At 44.3% G+C, this 26,388-nt stretch overlaps 1 protein-coding gene across 6 annotated transcripts in view; it reads right to left on the bottom strand.

The window, feature by feature from the left end:
- The window catches only part of LOC142488328 (uncharacterized), a 40,663-nt gene extending 25,256 nt beyond the window's left edge, over window positions 1-15,407 (bottom strand). The window contains exons 1-6 of one of the 6 annotated variants that reach the window (XM_075588699.1): window positions 14,979-15,406; window positions 12,486-12,595; window positions 12,170-12,299; window positions 5,530-5,632; window positions 5,129-5,242; window positions 2,148-2,264 (exon numbers count right to left, since the gene is read on the bottom strand). In XM_075588699.1, the coding sequence (XP_075444814.1) occupies window positions 2,148-2,264; window positions 5,129-5,242; window positions 5,530-5,632; window positions 12,170-12,283 (448 nt within the window). In that variant the 5' untranslated portion in view covers window positions 12,284-12,299; window positions 12,486-12,595; window positions 14,979-15,406. Of the gene's footprint in view, window positions 1-2,147; window positions 2,265-5,128; window positions 5,243-5,529; window positions 5,633-6,460; window positions 6,619-9,506; window positions 9,612-12,169; window positions 12,300-12,485; window positions 12,596-14,978 lie in introns of those variants that run through there. The other 5 variants (XM_075588700.1, XM_075588702.1, XM_075588703.1 and 2 more) reach the window with 5 other exon arrangements.
- Between the last annotated feature and the right edge of the window lie 10,981 nt (window positions 15,408-26,388).

The following is a 26,388-nucleotide window of genomic DNA, read 5'->3' as shown; positions in this document are numbered from 1 at the left end:
AAAACAGAAAAAACAGGGGAGCAAGGGTTAAAGAAATCAGGACACAAAAAACCCACAGATAGTCACAAATGGGGGTTAACACCCCTATTGAGGGATGATGGTAATAGTAATGTTATAATTAAACTTACATGGACTTGTGTAAGTGTTGGTACAGTATATAGAGGTTTCTTTGATAAACACTCCAACTTGTCCCAAGAGGAGGGGGGGTTGGTAGGGGTGATTATAATAGTCACAGTAAATTACTTACACGGCCCTGTGTAAGTAAAGATGTGGTATAATAGTCTGTGGGGTTCAGCTTAACCCTTCCAAGATGTGGACCACAATTAAGGCACCAAACTGTGTTCTTTAGATGAGAACTGCAGTCAGAGCTCCTCTTTTGGTTGCTTGGAGTTAGGCAATCCTTTTCATTCTCCCCGATCCAGCAGTTCAGGGGGTGAGTGAGGCACGGTATCAATATAAGGTTTCAAACGGAGCATTTATTAAATAAAAACAGCTGCACAAATAAACACAGGGATAACACTCATAAAATAGTCTTTAGGCTCTTAGCCGTGTGTGAGTGAGACTTTTCCAGCCGCAAGAGCTACTCCACTTCCGCGTCCGGAGTGCAGGAGATGACACGCATCTGCTCAGGAGCAGGCTGTGGCTGTCAGGGTATTCACTGGCTACGGAAGCCTCGACTGGTCAAAATCAAATAGCTCCAACCCTATTTAATTTTGACCAGTCGAGGCTTCCGACTATTTTATGTGAGTGTCATCCCTGTGTTTATTTGTGCAGCTGTTTTTATTTAATAAATGCTCCGTTTGAAACCTTATATTGATACCGTGCCTCACTCACCCCCTGAACTGCTGGATCGGGGAGAATGAAAAGGATTGCCTAACTCCAAGCAACCAAAAGAGGAGCTCTGACTGCAGTTCTCATCTAAAGAACACAGTTTGGTGCCTTAATTGTGGTCCACATCTTGGAAGGGTTAAGCTGAACCCCACAGACTATTATACCACATCTTTACTTACACAGGGCCGTGTAAGTAATTTACTGTGACTATTATAATCACCCCTACCCCCCCTCCTCCTCCTGGGACAAGTTGGAGTGTTTATCAAAAAAACCTCTATATACCAACACTTACACAAGTCCGTGTAAGTTTAATTATAATATTACTATTACTATCATCCCTCAATAGGGGTGTTAACCCCCAAGTATGTCTGGGAGACAGCCATTTTGTGGGGTCTGAGCTGGAGAGAGTTTGAAGTTTGAGGGTGCTTGCAAAAGTATTCTGCAAGTGCCTGACAGATCCATGGAGTGAGGAGACCGGTGGAGTTGCTGGCCAGTATAAAAGCACAGTGACCCACCTCAGTGAGTACTGCCCAGCCCAGAGGATTCCTTTGCACTGGAACAAAGGTTATGTTATCACATTAATTATAAGGCTGTGCTTATAGTGACAGCGACGTCGCTTCAAAACAAATGTATTGAAGCCGTCGCGTGCGCATATAGTAAGCGCGACGGCTTGGTCGCTGGAAGTCAAGTCAATTTGATTTTACTAGTGACCGCAGCGTGATGTCACCGTCACTATAAGCCCAGCCTAAGAATCACGGGCCTGCATCTAGTATTTGTTGAATCAAGAGCTCCAAGGAAAGTGTTCTTGTGCAAACACCCTGTCTGATCAACAGGTTATGTGAACTCAGTTGCAGTGACTGTAATATATAAAATCAGAAGCCCAGTACTAGTAATCTTGGGTAGAATTGTGGCCACTGTGTGGTTGTGTGTGTATCCCTGTTCAAACTTATAGATATAAAAATATAACGTTGGTCCTAAGTCTTTACAGTTTGTGTTGTGTCTAAATTACTCCTGGCTCCCACTCACTATAAGGCTGCGCTTATAGTACCTGGCTCCCACTCACTATAAGGCTGTGCTTATAGTACCTGGCTCCCACTCACTATAAGGCTGCGCTTATAGTACCTGGCGACGGGACGGCGATCCGACATCGCTCCAAAACAAATCAATTATATAACTCATGTGTGTATTTTTCCCATTAGAACGTGTAGCTTGTAATTATATCCATGCTTTCATGCTGTTTTCCCAAATATTGTAGAAATTTCAGTCCATTTTTAAACAAATTGAATAAAGACATGTGAGGGTGTAAGGGTACTTACCCCCAACAGGAAATGGATCTATTTCACGGTTTATTTGGATCAGATTATCCCCAGTGTCGGCCTCTTCTGTCTCTGACTTAATCTCCAACCTCTCCTCCGGCACAACCACTGGGAAACCTGGCAATGAGGAAAGGAAAATCCATCATGTAAAGCTGGAGGGAGGGAGGGCTCTTCTTCTGATATTGGTATAAATATAACACCTCTTGTAAAGAAATGTGTTACTCTCAACCTTCTGGCATAAAATAGCCTTTTCCCATTGTAGCCCCCTGTGCCTGCAAGCAGCACATGACATGGCCCCTTTAATTGTTATGCTATGCAGGACATTGCCCCTTTAACAGTTATGCTCATGAATGGGATCAACCAGTGAGAGAGTTAAACATTGAATTTATTTATAAAACATTTTACCAGGAAGTATTACATTGACAGGTACCTCTGATTTTCACGTATGTCTCAGAGAAAGCCATTTTGTGAGGGTCAGAGCTGGAGAGAGTTTGGAGTGTGAGGGTGCTTGCAAAAGTACTCTGCAAGTGCCTGACAGACCCATGGAGTGAGGAGACAAGTGGAGTTGCTGGCCAGTATAAAAGCACAGTGACCTACCTCAGTGAGTACTGCCCAGCCCAGAGGAAGAAAATCAGGAGTCAGACAGCCCATGAGGAAAGACCCAAAGTGAAAGAGAATCCTCTGCACTGGAACATAGGCTACGTTATCACAGTAATTTAAAAAAAAGTAATTAAAAAAGCGTAGCCAAAACTCAAATTTTAGATTACGCACGCAGGGCTGGTCACATAAGCGGTTTGCACAATGAGGGCGAACCAGCTCCATGACGTCACTGGCCCGCCCATAGACACGCCCCCGGACGGCGCGCGTAGTAAGGCCAGGGAAAGCACCCGCTTTCCCACAGCCTCCGCGCTCCTCCGCACGGGCTTAGTGTCTATGGACTCAGCCTTAGAGTTAAACCCCAAGTTATAGGACTCAGGCCCCCACCTCAGTAACAGGTTCTATAGTCCGAGATGAAGGAAAGAGGGCTTACACCATCTTGTGTTATATTACTATGTCACATGTATTACTGCTGTGAAGCGCTATGTACATGGATGGCGCAATATAAAGATATACTTACAACAATAATATTCTCAATATAACCTTAGACAAGTCATGTGTGTAATTTTTCCATTAGAAAGTGAAGCTTGTAATTTTAACCGTGCTTTCATGCTGTTTTCCCTAATATTGTAGAAATTTCAGTCAATTTTTTTCTCAACTTCAAATTTTTTATTGGAGTTACATATTCATACAATATATCACAGCCCATTGTATTCAGCCTCCAATCTTTTTGGTTTAACAGACATATGCAACATTTCAATGACAATACAGACAAGACGAACAAGATGACGGACAGGGGGGGGGTGTAACGACGGAGAGAGGGGGGGGGGGAGATAGGGAGGGCCGAACGGCACCGGAACACCGTGTTCGCGTGTGCTCTAGAGATGTCCGACCGTCCAGTAACCTTACATGTCGTACTTCCTCCTCGGGTCTCTCGTGACTTCCCTAGTGGCTGAGAGGCTGTCAATAGTTGGGGCTGTCGTCTACCTGTACGTCTCTAAGTGTTGTCAGCTCTCCGACCCCCAAAGGAGAACGCATCTATAGCTATTAAAGAAAAATTGCAGTAGCATCCACCCCATGGATATCTGTCTGTGCCCAGACATTTAGGAAATTTGTGCCGGTGTCATTAACTAGACTTGTTAATTGTTCCATCCGACATACATACCAAATTCTGTTTCTGATCTTGGGTATAATTGGAACTTCTGATTGCTTCCATAATGCTGCGATCTCGCATCGTGTGGCTGTTGCAAAATGCGCGATCAATTTATGCGTCGCATTTGACCGACCCTGGATCCGTCTGCCCAAAAGGAACAACCACGGGTCCAGAGGAATCTCCCAACTGAGAATCCGCTGTAACCAGTCTCAAATCTGTTCCCAAATCGGGACCACCTTTGAGCAAAACCACAGCATGTGTCGCAAGTCTGCTATCTCACCGCATTGCTTTGGGCAAAGCGGAGAGTTGCCCCTAACAAATTTAGCTAAACGAGCTGGAGTGTAGTACCACCGCATAAGGACCTTATATGCGTTCTCCTTTAGTGGTGCAGATTGAACTTTTTGCTGCTGCTTGGATAATCCTGTCCCAGTCTCTGTCCTCTAACACTTCCCCTAGGTCTGTCTTCCACTGTCTGATGTAGCGCAGTCTGTTCTCACTAGGCGTCTCTGGACAGATCACTTCCCTGTACATTCTAGATGTAAGTCCGTACTTCTGGAACACAGCTGCTCGAAATTTGTTCTCGCTGGCCTGATTGGAGTTTTGTTGTAAAAGTCTCTGATCTGGAGGTACCTAAAGAATTCTTTATTTGGGATAGCCTTTGTGGACTTAATTTGCTTAAATGTTTGTATATGTATCCTACCCTCCAGATCTTTGAGGCGGGTAATTCCCGACTGTGTCCAATATAATAGATTATTACTATTCATCCCTGGAGCGAAATCTGGATTACCGGTGATTGGCGTCAGGAGTGATTCTTTGGTAGTCAAGTTACAACTGAATTTAGTGGCCTCCCAAACTCGTAGTGAGCTGGCAATGGTCTGGAGCGGTATTCCTATCCTGTTTACCCCTCTTTTGGGTAGCCAGATCAGGTTTTGGAGTTCAATCGGTGCACAACATGTTTTCTCCAACTCCACCCATCTCCTTAAGCTTGGGTCCGTGTGTCATTGGAGAATTTGAGCCAATTGGGCCACTTTGTAGTAAGCTAGCAAACAGGGCACCGCCAAACCTCCTCGTACGGTGGGTCTCTAAAGGATACCCTTAGCGATTCTTGGTTTTTCTTATTCAAAATAAATTTCATGATTAGTGACTGTAGGGAGAGGATGTCTGAATATATTATCAGTCCATTTTTTTAAACAAATTGAATAAAGACAAGTGAGGGTGTCAGGGTACTTACCCCCAACAGGAAATGAATCTATTTCACGGCTTATTGTGGTCAGATGTTCCCCAGTGTCTGCCTCTTCTTTCTCCGACTCAATCTCTAACCTCTCCAGCACAACCACTGGGAAACCTGGCAACGAGAAAAGGAAAATACATCATGTAAAGCTGGAGGGAGAGAGGGCTCTTCTTCTGTTATTGGTATAAATGTAACACCTCTTGTAGAGAAATATGTTACTCTCAACCTTCTGGCACAAAATGACCAAAATAGCTGAAGACATATATATATATATCTTACATGTTGGTGGTTCTATAAGAAAAAACAAGATTAGTTTGGGTGTTTGACTCGCATAATGTACAAATAATCAGATATTCCCTCCTTGCAGATTTCAAAGCCACCAAAATATCTCCCGTACTCACGTAACAAGCGTGGATCCATGCTGGTAGGGGGCAGTGCTCCTCTGGAAGTGCAGAGATACTCTAGGAGGTTCCTTGATTTATATTTTTGGGATGCCGGGTGTGCCTGTATAAAACAAGAAACAGAAGAAAGGTCATGTGTATGATCTGTTTTTATTGAACAAATATGCAGAATTTAGTATAACCTTTCAAACCTAAGGTTTCTTACAGCAGAAGACTGCATACTACATATGGGCCTTTATCTTCAATAAATCTGGTGCTGTTTTCTCCAGTCCAGAGACATTGATAACAACCTCAATACTCTCTCAGGTCCCGCAGTTCTGCTCCATACTGACACTGTCTCTCTTATTTACTGTATTTGATACGGTGAGAAGTGGGCAATGCAGAGTAATCAGAGCAGTAACATCCCCTCACCTGACCCCACTTCTCACCACATTAAATAGGGGTTTTTGATCACTCCCACCCTCATCTGCTCATTATTTTCTTCCATATCAGTCACCTTCACTCATCTCCTTTGTACCTGGCAGTAACATCCTGCAATACCACAGAACAGTATGATGTATTTATAAATGTATTTCAGCACATTTTATTTAGCCAAAGAAAAGCTCCTTTGGAGAAGTAAGAACCGACCTTTGCAACTTGATATAACTTATATAAGGAATCCCTGGAGAAACACCATTTCTCTGCATATTTATAAAGAACCCATCACACCCATAATAACACACAACACGTAGGTCATGTGTCCTCTGTATGAACCTAAGCAAACAAACAAATAGAAACCTTCTGTAAGCGCTAACCTACACTAAAAGAATTGTGTAAAATTAAGTGAATAATAATAATAATTATCAACCATATAGTGAAAAGTGTTAGAAAAGCAGCCTAGGGGAACAATAAATGACAGATCATTCCAAATCTGATAAAACAATATACAAACACAAAATAAGTGTCCCCGGCACTAATGTGATCAGTCCAAGATACCGTGATCCGACAAAGACAGTCTGTGATGCAGAGCTTCTTCTGGATGGGTTGATGGACTGGTTGGTAAAAGTTCCAGATGGGAAGGGTGTCCTTAATGTGAAGTCCTCACTGGTTCTGAAATAACAGAAACAAAGGGCACACCAATTGCGCAGTAACGTAACAGCAACACGTCCCTGTCTAGAACTACAGAGCCCAACTTACAGAATAAAAACCCATCCAGAAGAAGCCCTGCATCACAGACTGTCTTTGTCGGATCACGGTATCTTGGACTGATTACATTAGCGCCAGGGACACTTATTTTGTGTTTGTACTCTGTATGAACCTGCCGCAAGATTGTACAATCGTCCCTAATGACCTCTATCACCCAGACTGTGATCCACAGTGATCCTCTGTATTAACCCAAACTCACCTTAGCAAACTAGACACCTTCTACAATTCAATATGTCGCGTTGTCCTCCAATGTAACTACAACACAGATCACTGCGAAAGGCTCAAAGAACTAGATTGGCCATCACTTGAGACTAGGAGCAAATTTCATCTCTCCTGTCTTGCATTCAAATAACGTACTTCTTGGGCAAGCTGCCCGTCGATCTGAACAAGCTCCGCAACCCTGCAACATGCAGCACTTATCTGAGATCCTACTCCAATGGACTTTTCATGGTCCCAGTGTTCAACAAAGTATCCTCTTTCTCTTACCATGCACCTCACAACTAGAAGATCCTACCCGAGACTCTCACAGCCGCCACCAGTCTAAGTTCTTTCAAAACTAAAGCTGTCTCACATTTTAATGCAGTCTGTTACATACGCCTATAACTTATTTTCTTTAACTGCAATCTCTTCATATTTAATGTATAACCCTGTTTATCTAATGTAATGTCTTTATATATAATGTATAACCCTGTTCACCTAATGTACCCATGTCTTGGTAACAATGTATCAGTCATCATAACTCTGTATGAAGGACATACTTGAAAACGAGAGGTAACTCTCAATGTATTACTTCCTGGTAAAACATTTTATAAATAAACAGTGAGATCTTTATATGATGTATATATTGTGACAGAGACACTGTCCTCGTGGACTAGAGAGCTGGTGGAGTGTGTAAGTTCCAGTGTGCAGGAGGTTACATTCCTCTGTGGGAGCTTGCTGCACCTGGAACTAATTAAGCCAGCACTCCTAAATGAAGGTTTAAAAGGCAGGAAATGTCCTGCACAGATGAGCTAGTTTTCCCCCAGGAAGGTAGAGAGTCTTCTCCCAACCAAGAGGGGCCCTGGTTGTTCTGTGCCCTTGGACTGCAGGAAACAGGCCTGCGGGGTTCAGCTAGGACTCCCACCCAGGATAAAGATTGCTACGGGCTGGACACAGCCTGATCCTCGGAGCCGGCGTTCTGGGCTTGCTGAAGGGGCTACACTGAGACCCAGGGAGAGAATCTTCTTCAACGCTAGATAAGAACTTTATATCTTTCTTTTGCATAAAGACTGTTATATTTCTTGTTGGACTGTTGTATTGCAGCATATGTTTTGAGTTGGTAACCAGCTTAGCTGGTGGCCCAGTTAGAAAGGGCCAGAGTGTTTAGTTAGTTTCATTTTATTGTTTCTTTTGCCTTAAAGGGATGGTGTACCCATTCTTTAGCGATATTTGTGGATTAATAAAACCACTATAGTTAAGCCTAACACCTGTCTTAGTAACCCTGCCGCGAGGGCGTCCTGCCACAGTATGTATATTTTTATAGCACCATTTATGTACATAGCACATCACAGTAATACACGTGACATAATAAAACACATAAGGAGAATAAGCGTTTCAGACATGACAGTAACAATAGGAAAGGGGGTCCCTGCCCCGAAGAGGTTACAATCTGAAGGGTAAGAAGGGAGAGCTTACAGAGGCAGTAGGAGGGTGTTATGGTAAGTGCGTCTGCCCTTTGGAGCAGCAGTCCATAATAAATGAGGAAGAGCAAATAATGACAAGCGCAAACTAATTACTTATTTTACCAATATATAAGGGACCAAATAATGGAAGATCCTAATATAAATAGTGAAATATACACACATACAATGTAAAGTAAATTAATACAGTACTCTTGTGAGTGGGCATTTGCTTGATTTTTTGTTCCATAAATTACATGTTATTACGTTAATGCACTAGGTGTGCGCCTGTTTTTTTTCTCTTCTTTTTCATATATATATATATATATATATATATATATATATATATATATATATATATATATATATATATATATATATATTAACGTAATAACATGTAATTTATGGAACAAAAAATCAAGCAAATGCCCACTCACAAGAGTACTGTATTAATAAGCAGGTATGAGATTGGCTCTCATGTGCCAGCAACGCTGTCCTTTCCGTCCGGATAGAGGCAATAGCGTCCTCCCGTGTCCCTCCTTCGTGTAACCGGATAGCCGGAAGTGATGTCCTTCCAATTCGGTGTTCAATGTAAGGAGTCCCTCCGGGAACCAGCAACTCAAAGATCTTTGTGCCGGCAACAATACCACGGGAGACACATGAACCAGCGTCGCACTTCCAATAGTACCAGAGTTCATAGGCAAGTGACGGCCTCAGTCAGACCACGCCGTACGCGTTTCGTCATCGATGATGACTTCATCAGGGGATACCCACTAGATGCCCCTTCACAGTATTTATAGGGAGGTACTTGCATATATTAAATAATTAGTCAAATATACAATTAACAATTTTAACAATTATAATCACATAATGTTATGAAGACCCAGTTGAGCTTTTTGAGAATAAGTCAAAAATAGGACATAAAGGGATATTGCATTAGATTAGAATTAAATGAATAAAAGACTTTTATCAATAAATGAACTATTCTTTAATATAATTAGCCATCAATTAGTTTGACAGCAGTTGTTCAAAATCGCAAATGAGGAATAGGGAATTTGAAAATGAGGATTAAGGAATTTACAAAGAATGGATGTATAATACAAAGAATATACAAAGAGATCATTTTTACAATACCTGTATTATATACAAATTCAATGTTTATCGCAGACCACAACTGGTAACCAGAATCTAAATGACATCAGGTTTTTCTGTTTAATATGACCCGTAACTTTTCAGAATCTGGAGAAGAGAATTGCTTATAACTATATAGACACTGTAATAGTATATTTAGTTCAATAATATTTAACCACATAATTGAACCCTATTTTCTAACCCATAAAGTACACATAATGAACATACCTAATGTCACACGTCAAAACATCAGTGTGAGTACCAGGTTTATTGATTCCAATGGGGAGTCAGAGAAGTAACAGCAGATGAATTTGAAGCAAGAACAGAAGAAAAACATGGCTTGCTTGTATAGTGTATAGTGCAAATAATGTAAATGTATATATTAATGTAAATGTATAGATTAAATCAAATGACTATGTGTTAATAATTTATACTATTGTGTGCTATTATAACTAGTGAATATGTAAATGTAATTGCAATATGAAGATATATATTATGTGTGACTGATAATAAAATTAGCGGTACTCTAAATATGTGATGTATGAAAAATTGATATGTGAAATGTGAATTGTGTAAATTTAATAAATATTGAATTATAATTAAATGAAAATATGTGTTTGATGTCTAATTAGTAGAACTATATGTGTAATAAAAGTGATTACTATGTGTTTAGAGTGAAAATAATTTAATATAGACCATTTATGAACAAAAATCGGATACACCAATATAGATAATAACCATCCCATAGATTAACCACCAATATCCTTTTCATGTTACAATAATAAAATTGATTTTAGAATATATATAAATATATGATGTATATATAAACAGAGACCCTTAATGACCAGACATATGACCATAGCCCGGAGGGAATGCATAAGCATTCAACCCAGACCTCCGGAAGAACACCCATTGTTTTGAGTGATCACACTATGGTACTTATGTCAATATGGTCATTGTGTCCCTTTGGGTAGGTGGTATCTAAAATATACATCCAATACGTTTCTCTTGTACATAGTCTTTGGAAACGATCCCCTCCCATATATGAAGGGGGAATGAACTCTATGCCCATAACTGATAGGGATTTTGGATCCTTAAGATGATTAGTACAAAAAAGTGGCGGGAGAGGCTATGTGGTTGGCACCCATGAATAACATTTCTACGGTGCTCTAAGAACCGTGTACTCAGAGCCCTGGATGTACGGCCTACATATTGTAGGCCACGTTCAAATGAGATAAGAAACACAACATATTCACTTAGACAGTTGATATAGTCTGTTATTTCATATGAGGTGCCATTTGAATATGATGAAAATTTATTTGTTTTTCTTAAATGTCTACAAGTAAGACATCGGCCTCTCCCGCATCCAAAATTCCCCACTTCTTTGGCTGAATCGGAATTTTTATTTTCTTAGTTTTTAATTTACTTGGAGCTATCAAAGTTTTGATGCTCCTTGCTTTTCTGAAAATTACAGGAGCATATTTTGGTAATAGATGACCAATTACAGGATCATTACATAATATATTCCAGTGACAATTTAGAACGTTTCTAATTTGATGAGCGGATTGGTTAAATTGTGTAATGAATTTTGGTGTAAATCCCCCTCTTTTTTCCTCATTCCTGGTTTTACGTAATGACTCTGATTTAGCTTTAAATTGTTCTAATAATGTGTCTCGATTTAAAAGACTGGCATCTAAAAATGCTTTATTAAATGGTTTTTAAATGGAATTTGTTGTTCAACACCTATAAATAGTTCCAGGTCCAAGAAAATTATAGCATCCGGATGTATATTATAAGTGAATTTCAGACCCATCTGGTTATCGTTGAAAGATGTTAGAATCTCCTCCAGGATTTCCCTCTCACTATCCCAAATAATAAGAATATCATCTATGAAACGGCCATAGAAAACCAGACCCCTCCCCCAAGCCGAGCATTCTCCCACACATGGATACTCTCCCACAGTCCCATGTAGAGATTAGCATAACTGGGGGCAAATCTGGTCCCCATAGCCGTTCCACAGATTTGTAAATAATATGTGTGTTCAAATAAAAAATAATTGTGATTTAAAATAAATTTAATACATGCTAAAAGAAACAACCTTTGTGAAGAGTGCAAATTTACATCTAATTCAAGATAGTGATTAATAGCCTGGATACCTTTTGTGTGATCTATACATGTGTACAGTGAAGATACAACGCATGTTACCCAGTGAAAGGTATCTTTCCATATAATACCGGAGGTGGAATCAATGACATGCAACGTGTCCCGTATGTGTGAACGTAAATTTGTGACATATGGTTCTAAATAATAGTCCACATTCTGAGACACGACCCCTGCTATTATAGTGGAACTGTAGCTCTGAGAAAATATTTTTAAACAACACAGAAATGCAGCAGGAAAACAAAGAGCAAGATCACCAGAGTGTGTGTAATAAACACAAAAATTAAAAAAAAAACACAAAAACCGTGACAAAAGAGGTAGATGTGAAGTGAAAAGAGGGTGAATCTCCCACTCACATGTTTGAGGAGCAAGGTAAATTAATGGGGAGTATACTGCAGATATGGTGCTGCAAGCAACCAATGTATGGAAAAAAGAAAAGGCAAAAATAGTGCAATACAATAAAAATAAAAAGGAAGAAAGGAAGGAGGGGGAAGTAAAGCACTTACACAGACAGAGACGCAGGTAGAACTGGGTGGAGTTGCAGGGGAACGCTGGTTCTTCTTAGTGTCCTCTCTCTCCGTCAGTCCAGCTGCTTGTCGCAGGCCGCGTGGAGAAGGCATGACTGATTTCCAGAGCCTGATATAACAATGCGGACATGGAAACAGGATGCTGGGGTGAATGTGGCGGGGGAAGGGATCAGAATATCGGAGCGCTCACTGTGAGGTGAGTCACCCGACAAACCACCAACCCCAATATCCCGCAACCCCCACTAAACCTGTGTCACACAGAGACCAGGAGCCTGGGCACTACGCGAGTACTCACTATGAAGATGCCGTCAGAAGTGGAGCAGCCGTGGATCCGTCCCTTAACAAGAGTGTTCCAGCCAAGGTATGTAGAAGGATATAAATGCAGAGGAGGCGGTGCACTGCTATCTAGATAGTAATGGAGTCACAAACGCAATTGAATGAAAAAAGCGGCGTTTAAAAAACGGTACGGATGTAAACGTCTAATTGCAACTCTGACAAAGGAACGAAACGCGTTAAAAGAGTCAAGTCTCTTCTGCATGTTTTATCCCAAAAAATAGCAGACTTCTTGCATAAATCCTACGCAGACCTATATAATCATCCAAACATTAACCTGGATCAGCAGGAAGGATTCTGAGAGATGTGAGACTCCCTCAGCTCTCAAGAGAACTCCAAAAATATTCCAAACATTCCCATCACCGCAGGAGAAGTCTCTAGAGCGATTAAACATCTTACTGTAAATCACTTAAAGCTTCGGGACCTGATGGTTAATCGGCCGAATATGTTAAATATATAACTGTAGAAATAACATCTGGTAGAGGAATAAAATCAAATAATGTCACTATGAGAAATCCCAGTAGGTTTTCGTTCCTCTAAGACCAGGTGTGTGTGATAAATTGCATAGATTAGGAGCAGGGGTGCGCAAACTTTTGAAGCTGCGCCCCCTGCCTACTCTCCCCTTACCTCTTTTGCCACAGTCATTTGACGCTGCGTTGCCATGGTGATGCGTCCCACCAAGCTTCGGATTCCCAGCAAGAAAGTTGCACAAGCCTCACGCGATCCCCCGGCACTTAATTTAAATGCTTTGGGGACGAGCGCTTGACCTCTGCAACAACCGCGCCCTCCCAGAAAAATCTCCCGTACCCCAGTTTGCGCACCCCTGGATTAGGGCAGGAGTGCACAAACTGCGGGGCGGCGCTTACAGAAGCCCCGCGCTCCTCTTAAAAACATTTAAATGAAATGCCGGGGGAACGGCGAAGGCCTCTGTAACTTCCCTTACCTTGGCTCAGATGGCTTCTGGCGATGTGTCGCCATGGCAACGTGGCGTCAACTGGCGCCCTGGGGTCATGTAACATCAGAACGCCGGAGGTAATGAGGGGGGACGCTAGCAGGGGTGGGGGAGCCGGCAGTGGGACGCAGTCTGCATGGAAAACGTTTACGCACCCCTGGATTAGGGGACTTTCATAGGCCTTTATTGCAAGTACCTCCAAACAGCACAAGTAGAGGGACTGCAGTGGGGCCTATTTTTATGTGCAATGTGTTGAATTGTCTGTGTATGTATTATATGTGTGTCCAGCCATTAGGGCTCCAATGGGTTAACTCATTAGTACACGGTGATAATGTCTCCTCTGTAGGATCTGGCTAAGTTTGCCTAGACTGAAGCTGTGTGTATTGATCCTGAGAGTCACCCTGAATAGGCAGTACTGTGATTTTATTTGTTGAAAAACATGCAACATATACAATACAGAAACAGACTGTCAAAACATTACATATTTACATCGGGAGGGAAAAAAATACAAATAAAACAATAGAACACAAATTCAGTGCAATTATTTCAAATATTTACATTTCTCCACAGTTTTTCCCACTGTTTCTGTTCTATTCTGCTTTCTTCCCTCTGTTTCTGCCCTCTGATCTGAGCAACCATCCCTTGCAATGTTTCCTCCTCAGAAAGTTCCTTTTTATTTACTGACACAAGAACTCTTAATATCCAAAGGTGATACAAAATGGTGGTATTGATCACTCTCAGGGTGCTGGTGTTAACAATAGGCAGTACTGTGCCCCAGGACTGGCTGACCGGGGGAAACCCTGTTATCCAATTCTTACATACTGTGCAGAGTGGGGGCTGGGGGCAGATACAACAGATCTCTTCAAAAAAAGAAGTTGGGCATTTTTAGGAAGGAAAGGTGTACAGGGATATAGCAAATAAGCAAATATGGGAAGGATGTTGATCCAGGGAGAAATCTTCCATTATCTAGTCAGGAAGTCATTTATTTTTCATCTTATGAGACATCATTGGATGATGCGTCACTGGGGTTTTGTGTTTGCTTTCCTCTGGATCAAAATACTGTAAATAAAAATATAGGATAAGTAACTGTCGTCTAAATTTAGCACATGTTGAATTTGATGAACATTTGTATTTTTTCAACCTGATCTACTATGTAACTATGTACAGTCATTTTGCCTCTCACCGGGGTCTGAATCCTGAACAAGCAGCAGTACAGACACCATGTAAACAATAACACTGAGTTTGAATCAGGGGAACCTGGTTCAATTCCTGGTGTCTGCTCCTTGTGACCTTGTGCAAGTCACTTTATCTCACTGTGCCTCAGGCACCAAAAACATAGAGTGTAAGCTTATCTGGGCAGGGACTGCGTCTGTAATAATACTATGTGCTAATGAGGGGAAAAAGTGCTATATTACAATACAGATTATTAATATTATATACATACAAATAAAGAAAACCTAAAATAGGGGTTAAGCAGATATATTAATATATTCTGATGATTACCTTGCTGCTGCTTGTGAGTGAGTCCTGCCGGCCTGTGATTACTCCCTGTATTCCTCCCTCACTGGTCCCAGTCCCCTGCTGCCCAGTACATTAGTGGCTATTTGCCCAGACTGCAGGTCTCAGGAGGCCGGGATGTGAGCAGCTAATGAATGTCTGAAGCTTCCTATTGTGTAGGAGAAGAGGACAGTCCCACTACCCTTATGGGGGTTACTGCCCCGTTTATCCTCTGCCCCTCCTTTATCAGCCCCTCAGCAGCTGCTCATTTCTCCTGCATGATAACACAGCCCTGTCTGTACCTGGGGAGGGGACGTCTCTTATTTACTGGGATCTCACTTCCAAACCGGAGGACAGAGGACCAGAGGATCAGAGGTAAGACCCTGCTAGCTGTGTCCCCTCCCCCTGCTAGCTGTGTCCCCCCCCTCTCCTGTGTTCCCTCCCACTGCTAGCTGTGTCCTCCCCTCCCTCCCTGTCGCCTCCCTCCTGTGTTCCCTCCCCCTGCTAGCTGTGTTCCCTCCCCCCTGCTAGCTGTGTCCTCCCCTCCCTCCCGTGTCCTCTCCCCCTGCTAGCTGTGTCCTCTCCTCCCTCCTTTGTCCCCCCCTGCTAGCTGTGTTCTCCCCTCCCTCCTGTGCCCCCCCCCCTGCTAGCTGTGTCCTCCCCTCCCTCCTGTGTCCCTCCCCCTGCTAGCTGTATTCTCCCCTCCCTCCTGTGTCCCTCCCCCTGCTAGCTGTATTCTCCCCTCCCTCCTGTGCCCCCCCCTGCTTGCTGTATCCTGCCCTCCCTCCTGTGTCCCCTCCCTTCCCTCCTGTGTCCCCTCCCTTACCTCCTGTGCCCCCCTCCCTTCCCTCCTGTGCCCCCCTCCCTCTGCTAGCGGTGTCCTCCCCTCCCTCCTGTGCCCCCCCCTGCTTGCTGTGATGTTCTGCCTGTGTTCCTCCCCTCCTCCCCTGCTAGCTGTGTCCTCTCCTCCCTCCTGTGCCCCCCCCCCCTCCTGTGCCCCCCCCCCCCCCCCCTGCTTGCTGTGATGTTCTGCCTGTGCTCACACCTCCCCTGCTTGTTCTGTGCAGACACAATTTGCATTTACACAGACAGGAGCTGATACACAGACCAGTGTGTAACCTTTTTTTGGTTAAGGAACCCTATAATTATATTGTGATATTCTGAGGGATCCCAACCCTCTCTAATAGCGTGTCTGCGATCAGACATATGTGGTATAGAAGAGGTTAATCAGATGCTTTGTAATTTTTTCTGCATTTGGCACAATTTGAAATGACCTGAAAATGACAGGGAACCTCTTAGGGATGCCCAGGGAAACCCTGTTGAAAAACCCTGTATTAGACATGTAACCCATATCCCCTCCCCCCCCAATCGCAGATAGGGTCTATATGAGAGGATCTATATGCATTACCCAGCGTGGTGCTTTACCTGTTAGGCTCACAGGAGGCCTAAGCCTCCGCCACGGAGAGCCTGGGGCACGTATGACAATATGAATAACCTCGTACTTGGTGCAGCGCCTCCACCTGCAATGGCTTCCACCAGAGGGGGAGTGGTTGCTCGCAGGAAATATATGTATCACTCCACACAACGTATGTAAAACAACCAATGACTTTACTTGCAGCAACCATAAGCATATGCACATATATCAACAGTTGTCCCTCCCTAGAGGAGACACTAACTACGGCGTCGCGCAGGACGCTACCTTCACCTCCACCGGATGATCCCACCCAGTGTCCAGTAACCCCACACAGTATTACCCCACCCTCAAGTGAGATGGATATGTGTGACTGCGCAGCCACTATGTCCCATGTGAATGTGATAAGACTCGTTGGTGCACTTGTAGATTACCTGCCGGGCACTCCGGTGCCCGGGCCTGCCAAGGAACTTCACAAAGGATCCTGACGTCGACTGTTCACCGGAACTACAGTCCGGGGCGATCACACCCGGATAGCTAATGCAGCAACAGCGAAGGTCTGAGCCCAAACCTCTGGACGGACGTGCAGCTTCTGCTGTGTCCCTAACTGGCTCTGAATAATACGTGGCAGGGTCCCTAACCTGGGGGCTGTCCCTGACACAACTCAGACTACTGGGTGACTCAGGGCTAGCTGGGGCCTTGGGGGCTGCTGGCCTAGTGCAGGGAGTCACCGACTCCTGCACCCTACCTCCTTCCCCTAGCTTCTCCTGGCACCAACTGACTAACGTGCTCCAAGCCCGCGAAATGTATCTCTTTGCTCCTGCAGGGCCATCCTCCAGCCCTATTGGCTCCCTGGCGTCATATGGGGCGCTGCTGAGGCTCATGGGACTTGTAGTCCCTTCCAAGAGCCTTCCCTGGTAGGCTAGGGTTTTGCGGGCTCCGCTCACGCTTTCCTCGCGCATTCGCAACTCTGCAGGGCCGTCGGGACTCACTGCGCATGCACGATCTACAGCAAGATGGCGGCGCCCTGCTCGGGAGCCGCTGGAACGCCAAAGCGCTCCCTGCACTGGCCCCCACCCTCCAGAAGTGCTGGCGGGTCCATCGAGTGACCCTCAGCAGCAGAAGAAACGAGGGAGGGGTCGCGGGGCAGCAGGCACGCAGAGGGGACTTGGCTACATCCTCCCCCTGGTGAAAAATCCAACGAACCCGCTTGGGGAACGACGTCACTCGGCATAAGGTTATACAATAAAAATGCAGAGCATGATACGTATGTAAGGATGTCCATATATATTAAAGGTTCCGCGCTGTCAATTACATAGGCAGCGCCATATTGTCCCTGTTTGCCAGCGAAGTTACTGCGTACCAGTTGGGCTGCGCATGCGCGAGGGAAGCGCGCGAAGGGTAATCATAAGTAAAGACTTGGAGGGGGTTGAACTATGAACTCTGACTGTGAGGAGGTCAGCTGAGGCTGAGGACCAATGGGATGCGATACTGTGTATGCAGGAACCGGATGCGTGTGGGCGGTGGGTCAGAGCAGCGAGGGAGGTGAAGGAGGAGGTTGGTGGAACCTCGTGTGCGAGAGCAGAGGGTCAGTGACCCGTCTGCTTAGATAGGGTATGCCCGCAGCCCCAGGAGTCTTTCCCCCGCCATCGTAGGGTGCTGTATTTGTAAGGACGCCCATAGTCGTCAGGGACGTTCCCCTTTAGTGAGGTTCATATGCGGAGCTGCGGAGCTGCGGCCGCCATCTTGGATTTCACATCTGACGGTGCTGCAGAAGGGAGAGACGGCGCAAGGCTGGATTAACACCAGGACCCGTGGAGTGTCAAGGTCATCGTAGTGACCGGAAGGTATCCTTATCTACAAGTGCACCTACACCGGTCACCAGGCGCTGATCCCGCCTCCCACTAACTAATTGGGTTCCCTGAGAGAATGCATATGGTACCATACTTTACTGGTTATGAGACATACTCCTAAGGAGAGTGGCAGAGCCACTTATGTACAGGACATCATCCCAATAAGGTGTGGCCGAGCCACGTTGTGTGTGTATATGTAAAGGTTATCTGATGATTCTGCATATCATTTGTTATTCATGTGTTATATAAAAAGGTTGGTTGCATACTGTTGTTGTTAGGTTCTTGCTCAGGGTATAATCTCTATAGTGGGGATCCTGGGTGAGTGGAGGCGCTGCACCACAAGTGATAAAGGTATACCCCCAGGCTCCCAATATGCGGAGGCTCAGAGCTCCTGAAGCCACAGGTTTATGTACCGTAGTCCCTTAGTTCAGGTGTTCACAAAAAGGGCTACACGTACAACTTATCACGTTTGACTATACACAACAGGGTACAAGGCAGGTCACATATGATAACCGACGCCAGCTGAGACCATTGGTGGGGTGCCCCTAACTGATCATGTGGGGGTACCTCACTTTGACTTTTGTGAGCCTCCGCCGTGATAATCTCTTGACAATCGTGCTCCGGGGTAAAAGTCACTAGCTCCTTTATACTTCCTCCCCCGGGTGGAAGGAATAGTGCAATGTCTCTTGGCCAGACCTTTACCCAGCCATCCACCTCGCACATGCGGTATACCGAGAGGTCCTGACCTTTTCCTCTGTCCACGACATGATGAACAAACCGCTCCATGTTGCTCATGAATAAGACAATGATTGCCCTAGCTGGCACGGCACAGTCTTTGTTGGCTCCATTAGCCACTTCTGAAGTGATGCCTCCAACCCTCTCTAATTAGGGTGACTAGATTTACAAAAGTTAAAACCGGGCCACAGTAAAAAAACATTTTTTAAATAAAACATGACGACATCACCAACTGCGCCCCTTCTCCTATGTGTCTCTCCACCTCTCTCTGTCCCCCCTTCTCTCACACACACCCCAAATTCTCTCTTTCTCCCATCTTCCATTCTCTCTCTCCCGGTCTCTCTCCCCCTATCCCTCCATTCTCTCAGTCCCCCATCCCTCCATTCTCTCTCCCCCCCATGCCTCCATTCTCTCCCCCCCCATGCCTCCATTCTTGTTTCCCCCACATGCCTCCATTCTCTTTCCCCCCATGCCTCCATTATTCTCTTACGATCCCCCATGCCTCCATTATTCTCTTACGACCCCCCATGCCTCCATTATTCTCTTATGACCCCCCATGCCTCTATTCTTTCACCCCATGCCTCCATTCTCTTTCCCCCCATGCCTCCATTCTGTTTCCCACCCATGCCTCCATTCTGTTTCCCACTCATGCCTCCATTCTGTTTCTCCCCCATGCCTCCATTCTCTTTCTCCCCCATGCCTCCATTCTCTCCCCCCCCCCATGCCTCCATTCTCTTTCCCCCCATGCCTTCATTCTCTTTCCACCCTTCCCATTCTCTGTCTCTCTCCCCCATTCTCTGTCTCTCCCCAATTCTCTGTGTCTCCCCAATTCTCTGTGTCTCTCTCCCAAATTCTCTCTCTCTCCCCCATTCTCTGTGTCTCTCTCCCCCATTCACTGTGTGAGTGTCTCTTCCCCCCCCCCCCCATTGTGTGTGTCTCTCGCCCCCCATTCTGTGTGTGTGTCTCCCTCTCCCCCCATCCTCTGTATGTGTGTGTCTCTCTTTCCCCCCATTCTCTGTGTGTCTCTCTCCCCCACCCCCATTCTGTCTCTGCGTGTGTGTGTCCCTCTCCCCCCCATTCTGTGTGTGTGTGTGTCCCTCTCCCCCCCATTTTGTGTGTGTGTGTCTCTCTCTCTTCCCCCCATTCTCTGTGTGTGTCTCTCCCCCATTCTCTCTGTGTGTCTCTCTCCCCCCATTATCTCTGTGTGTGTCCCTGTCTCCCCCATTATGTGTGTGTGTGTGTCTCCCTCTCTCCCCCATTCTGTGTGTGTGTGTCTCCCTCTCTCCCCCCCATTCTGTGTGTGTGTGTGTGTCTCCCTCTCCCCCCATTCTCTGTGTGTGTGTGTGTGTCTCTTCCCCCCCCCCCATTCTCTGTGTGTGTCTCTCTCCCCCCCCATTCTCTGTGTGTGTGTGTGTCTCCCCCCATCCTGTGTGTGTGTGTCTCTCTCTCCCCCCATTCTCTCTGTGTGTGTGTGTGTGTGTCTTTCTCTCCCCATATTCTCTCTCTCTCTGACTCTCTCTCTGACTCTCTCTCTCTCTCTATCTCTCAAATCAAATCAGCTTTATTGGCATGACGAAAGAACATTTCAGTATTGCCAAAGCGTGAATAATAGGGGGTGGGGGACAATAATTACACGAATACTAGGGGGTAGGGTATAATGATTGCAGGGTATAGGGGTAACAGTTTCACACAGGGGTGTGGGAGTTAGTGTACGTCTCTCAGCTTGTGGCAGGTGCCACATGCCTCCATTGCTGTTGCTGTTACCTGATTTCTTCAAGCGGATAAGACCTGAGTACAGCGGCTACGATTCCAGAACGCAAGGTGTTAAAAACATCGCAACAAGGAAACTTGCCCTGCTTCAGGATTTCGTTAGCCCTGGGGATTCCAGACCGAACCCATAAAGAACCAGAAAAGACTTTGCACATTCACAGAAGGATTGGACTGGCTATTTATTTGGCAATTTGCAAAAGGACTACATTTTAAAGGACAATCTTCTGGTGCTTTGCACCTTTCTGGACATTATCCTCTGTTTCTCTACCCGTGAGTGTAATTATTAAGTGTATTCTGCAGTTGTCGTGTGTATGCCTATCAAGGGAATAAATCTCAGTTTATTTTGCTCAACCTGTTCTGCTCAATCAGGACCCACGAAATATAAATGTGTTATTAAGCGCGTCCCCGTGACAAGCGTTTAAAACAGAGTCTCTCTCTCTCTCTGACTCTCTCTCTCTCTCTCTGACTCTCTCTCTCTCTCTGACTCTCTCTATCTCTCTCTCTCTCTGACTCTCTCTCTCCACATTCTGTCTCTCTCCACATTCTGTCTCTCACCCTCCCCCCACCCCCATTCTCCGTGTCTCTCTCCCCCACCTCCATTCTATGTGTGTCTCTCTCTATTCCCATTCTGTCTGCCTCTCTCTCCTTGCTGTCTCCCCCCATTTTCTGTGTGTGTCTCTCTCCCCCCCTAACCCCCCCCCCCATTCTATGTGTGTGTCTGTGGCAGGACGGCCTGTAGCCGAGGTCAGGGAACAGTCCACACGTGTAGTTTCAGGATAATGAAAACGTTCAGTGGCTTTATTTCTCCACAGCATAACATAACATGTGGGTACACTGTCCCTTTAAAAACCAAAACAAATCCTGCTCCACATTGGGAGAACTGACTAACACTCCAGGCCTATCTAGCAGGCTGGCTGGCTAAACCATTTACCAAACCGTAAGTGTGTATTAAGCAGTCAGGAAAACAAATTAACAATGCTTACTTTGGTTGAAAGAGTTAGTTGGTGAATCGGTCTGGCTAGCAGCTCAGATAGCAGAGTTCTCTGATTTTATTTGTTGAAAAACATGCAACATATACAATACAGAAACAGACTGTCGAAACATTACATATTTACATCGGGAGGGAAAAAAATACAAATAAAACAATAGAACACAAATTCAGTGCAATTATTGCAAATATTTATATTTCTCCACAGTTTTTCCCACTGTTTCTGTTCTATTTTGGAAACAGACAGTCAAAACATTACATATTTACATCGGGAGGGGGAAAAAAATACAAATAAAAACAATAGAACACAAATTCAGTGCAATTATTTCAAATATTTACATTTTTTTTTTTTACAGTATCTGCTATTGCCTCCTCCTCCCCCTCACTTTTGAGGCTTCTGTTCCACCTTCCTCCATTGCATTCATAGTATCCCCCCAAGACAATGCATCATAGGTATTTGAGGGGGGTATCCCTGATGACTGTATCTCCCCAGTGTAACCTCTGCCTTTGCCTTTTTCTTTGCTTTAGTTACATGCTCCCATCCCTCCCCTTTTGGCCCCTGTTCCCCTCCTGCCGCTGCTGGCCCCTGCTCCCCTTCTGCCGCTGCTGGCCCCTGCTCCCCTTCTGCCGCTGCTGGCCCCTGCTCCCCATGTTCCGCTGCTGGCCCCTGCTCCCCGCCCACCGCTACTGGCCCTTGCTCCCCGTCCACTGCTAGTGGCCCCTGCTCCCCGCCCGGGAGGGAAAAAAATACAAATAAAACAATAGAACACAAATTCAGTGCAATTATTGCAAATATTTACATTTCTATCTCTCTCTCTCTCTCCCCATGCTGTCTCTCTCTCTCCCCCCCCATGCTGTCTCTCTTTCTCCCCATGCTGTCTCTCTCTCTCTCCCCCCATGCTCTCTCTCCCCATGCTGTCTCTCTCTCTCTCTCTCTCACCATGCTGTCTCTCTCTCTCTCTCTCTCTCTCTCTCTCCCCATGCTGTCTCTCTCTCTCTCCCCCCATGCTGTCTCTCTCTCTCACTGTCTCTCTCTCTCTCTCCGCCATGCTCTCTCTCTCTCCCCATGTTGTCTCTATCTCTCTCCCCATGCTGTCTCTCTCTCCCCATGCTGTGTCTCTCTCTCTCTCCCCATGCTGTCTCTCTCCCCACGCTGTGTCTGTCTCTCTCCCCACGCTGTGTGTCTCTCTCCCCATGCTGTGTCTGTCTCTCTCCCCACGCTGTGTCTGTCTCTACAGGCACCCCATAACGGGGCCTGTATCTCAGGAATCTGGGGGTCTCCGGACCTGAAACCAATGCTGTTCAGCTCCGGAGATCCCCTGCAAATCTAAATTAGATTGAGTGGATTTTCTACGCCCCCCCCCTCCCCTTTCCCAATAAATTTACTGTATTATGCAATGGGGCGTGCACTCTCTTTTTTCTTTTCTAATAGGTATCATCTGGATGTGGTTCATCCTATTTGAGAGCTGCCAGAGATCCCCTCATACCAGGACTATTTTTTCCTATTTAAGAATTTTCACTCAAGGATTGGTTTTTATATCAATTTTTCTTTTTCTTGTATTTTATGTTATCACATGTTTTTGGAGTGTTGTCTTAAATTGTTTTTCACAAAATAGGAGCACATAATATATGTTATATATATTTATTTTAAATTGTAGTATACACATCTATAATTTTTAGTGATTTTGCCGATTTGGAAATATTCATTTAAATTATCATTAATATGATTTTTACACTATTTCAACACTTCTTATTTGGCGCTACTTCACTCCCTTTTCTTCTTTATTATTAATGTAACCGCTTTATTCCCCTCCTCCCCCCCTCACCTAAGTAATATGGGGGGTGCTCTTCTGGTTACTCTCAGGGGTATTCGTGCTGCATACAGTACCTGCTGGTAACAGGCGGGCTGAGGGCTCTGCGGTGGTGTGGGGAGAGCCAGGACAGGAACAGGGGGACAGATTACCTTGCTTCTCCAGGTGGTGCAGTGCCTCCAGCCAGTGAGGATCCTCTGGGGTCTTTAGGGGATAGATCCTCACTGACACTCCTCATGCAGAGACAGAAAGCCACACAGCAATGTCTTTTCCTTGCAGCTTTATTGCAGATACAGCATGTCACAGCAGTTTTACATGATCAGTCCTTTGTCTACCTAGTGCAGAGCCCTGACTAGTAGCATGATCTTCTCCACACCCCCCTCCCTGACCCCCCTTTCCCTCAGCATGGGGGAAAGGGAAGAGACAGCTTTCTTCTGTGTTGTCTCCTCTCTCTCAGCTCCCAATCAACACTGACTAACTGATTAACTGACTACTTAATTTAGGAGGTATGTGCCAATTTGAACATCTCAGGTGAGTGTCTCTAACTTTGACTCATTACAAGACGAAGCCGGATACAGATTGGCCCACACACAGCAGGGGGCGTCCCAACCAATATCCACCCCTTTGATTGACAACCTCAGAGAAAGAAAGAAAGAAAGAAAGAAAGAAAGACAGAAAAATTGGCAAAAGCGCTCAATGCCAGGAAAAACTATTATAATATAGCCAAGACCACTGCCTTCCAAAGGTATTTTGTAATGAGTAATGATGAGGGTAATATATAATAACCAAATGGGTACTTTCCTCCTGAAGACAGGTGGTGGGTAGTGCAAGCCCACCCACAATCAGTCTCATTGGCAGGTCCCCCTGAATAATTGCAAGTACTCACATATCCTTGGTGTGGCTGACAGGCTGTGCTGCTTCCAATGATGATTTACCAGAAGTGAAAAGGATGAACGGAGCGCAGGAGCCAAATGGAGCAAGAAGGACTCAAAGTCAAAAAATGAATAAAAGGGCACTTTAATGTGTCATGAGACCCATCCAACGCGTTTCGAACGTCACAGCATTCTTTATCAAGGATAATAATACAGTGTAACACCACCCATTAAACACCCTCCTACCTGTAAGCAATTTGCGCCAAAAACGGGATCGCGATGACGTCATGACGCAATACGCACCATTGCGCATGCGCAGAACGACACGGCGCCGTCTAAGGGCAAAATTGTCAATACAAGCAGGAGGAAGCCAAACAAGTAAGGGCAAATGCATACGGCAGCTATAATAGGAAAAAAAGGATCCCAAAACCATAATAGCAAGCATAAGGACTGAAGATCTTCTATATCCCCAACAAAATAATAATAAGTAAAAAAAAAAAAAAAAAGCATGAATAACACTGTAAAAATGCATATAGCCCAAGAATATATTAAAATAATGATATGTGAAAATAAAACTTAAAAACAAAGAAACATGATAACTATGATGAAAAGCAAAAATGATACTATCTTGACATGTAATAACAAGGGAATAACTATTAAGAATAAATGTACTGTAATAACTGAAAATAATGACATAAATTATGATAAACACAGAAAAATGCAAAATACAAGCAAAAAATATATAAATTAGAAAAAGGGGGGCAGCAGGAAAAATGTTAGAAAAATGTTTAGAAAGGATATTTAGAAATAATGTTAAAAATAAATGTTTAAAAGAAACATATAGATAACAAAAAAAAATGCTAATAAGAAAACAAAAACCTTTGTAAATAAAAATAAAGAAATATTAATAATTGAAAAATTAGAGAACATATATTGGTTCTATAGTAAATGTATTTACAGAAAATCGGCCAATTGCCAATCAATATTTAAACCCATAGGGAAGCGCGTTTGAAGAATAAATATCCAGTACGCTTCCCTACAATTCAATAAATTGATACGGTCACCTCCTCTAGGTCTTTCATTAATTAATTCAATACCCAGGAATGAAAAATTCCTGATACCCCCCCTGACCACATTCGGAGAAATGTTTAGAAACAGGATGATTAGTATCATGCAATCTTATATGTCTTAAATGCTCTAATATCCTGACCTTAAGAGCTCTGATCGTTCTTCCCACGTACCTTTTACCGCAACCACGTTATAAGATATACAACAAACTGGCTTTTACAATTTATAAAGTTATTAATGTAGAATTTCTTAATGTAACTACCTGTCCTATCATCATGTGGATGCTGTAAATTATCCTGAAAAAAACCTCTTGGCAGGTTTCATATGTTTACAAACGCTACAAGAACCACATTTGAAAGAACCCCTGGTGATAAAAGATGAATTATCAGTTCTAGGAGCAGTTATATCACTTGGGGAAATATATGAACCGACTGTTCTCCCTCTACGGTACACAAATGTAGGACCATAATCAATGTATTTACTCAGCACAGGATCCATAGATAAAACGTTCCAATGTTTGGAAATAATGGATTTAATCTTCCCACTTTGTTTATTAAACTGTGAGATAAATAGTGGACATTTATTATCAGATTTCATAGATCTATGTGTCCTGTGTTTATTCATATGAGTCTGTGAATATGTACCAAGGGGAGAATTTCCTGTATCCCGAAGGGGTAACAAAGATGCTTTCTCTGTGTTGAGGGCGGTGTCAAAAGCAACATTGATATGAGTCTCGGAATAACCTCTATCCAAGAAACGTTTACCAAGATCCTCAGACTGTTAAAGGAAACCGCCAGATGTAGAACAGTTCCTTCTCAGTCTGAGGAACTGTCCTTCAGGGATAGCTCTAATCACATGAGATGGATGGCAACTGTCCGCCCTTAGGAAGGTAAAGCAACATTGATATG

Source organism: Ascaphus truei, chromosome 2 (genome assembly GCF_040206685.1).
Source record: "Ascaphus truei isolate aAscTru1 chromosome 2, aAscTru1.hap1, whole genome shotgun sequence".
Classification (NCBI taxonomy): Eukaryota; Metazoa; Chordata; class Amphibia; order Anura; family Ascaphidae; genus Ascaphus; species Ascaphus truei.
The sequence above is the reverse complement of the archived record's forward strand: the minus strand, read 5'-3'. Positions and strand labels throughout refer to the sequence as shown.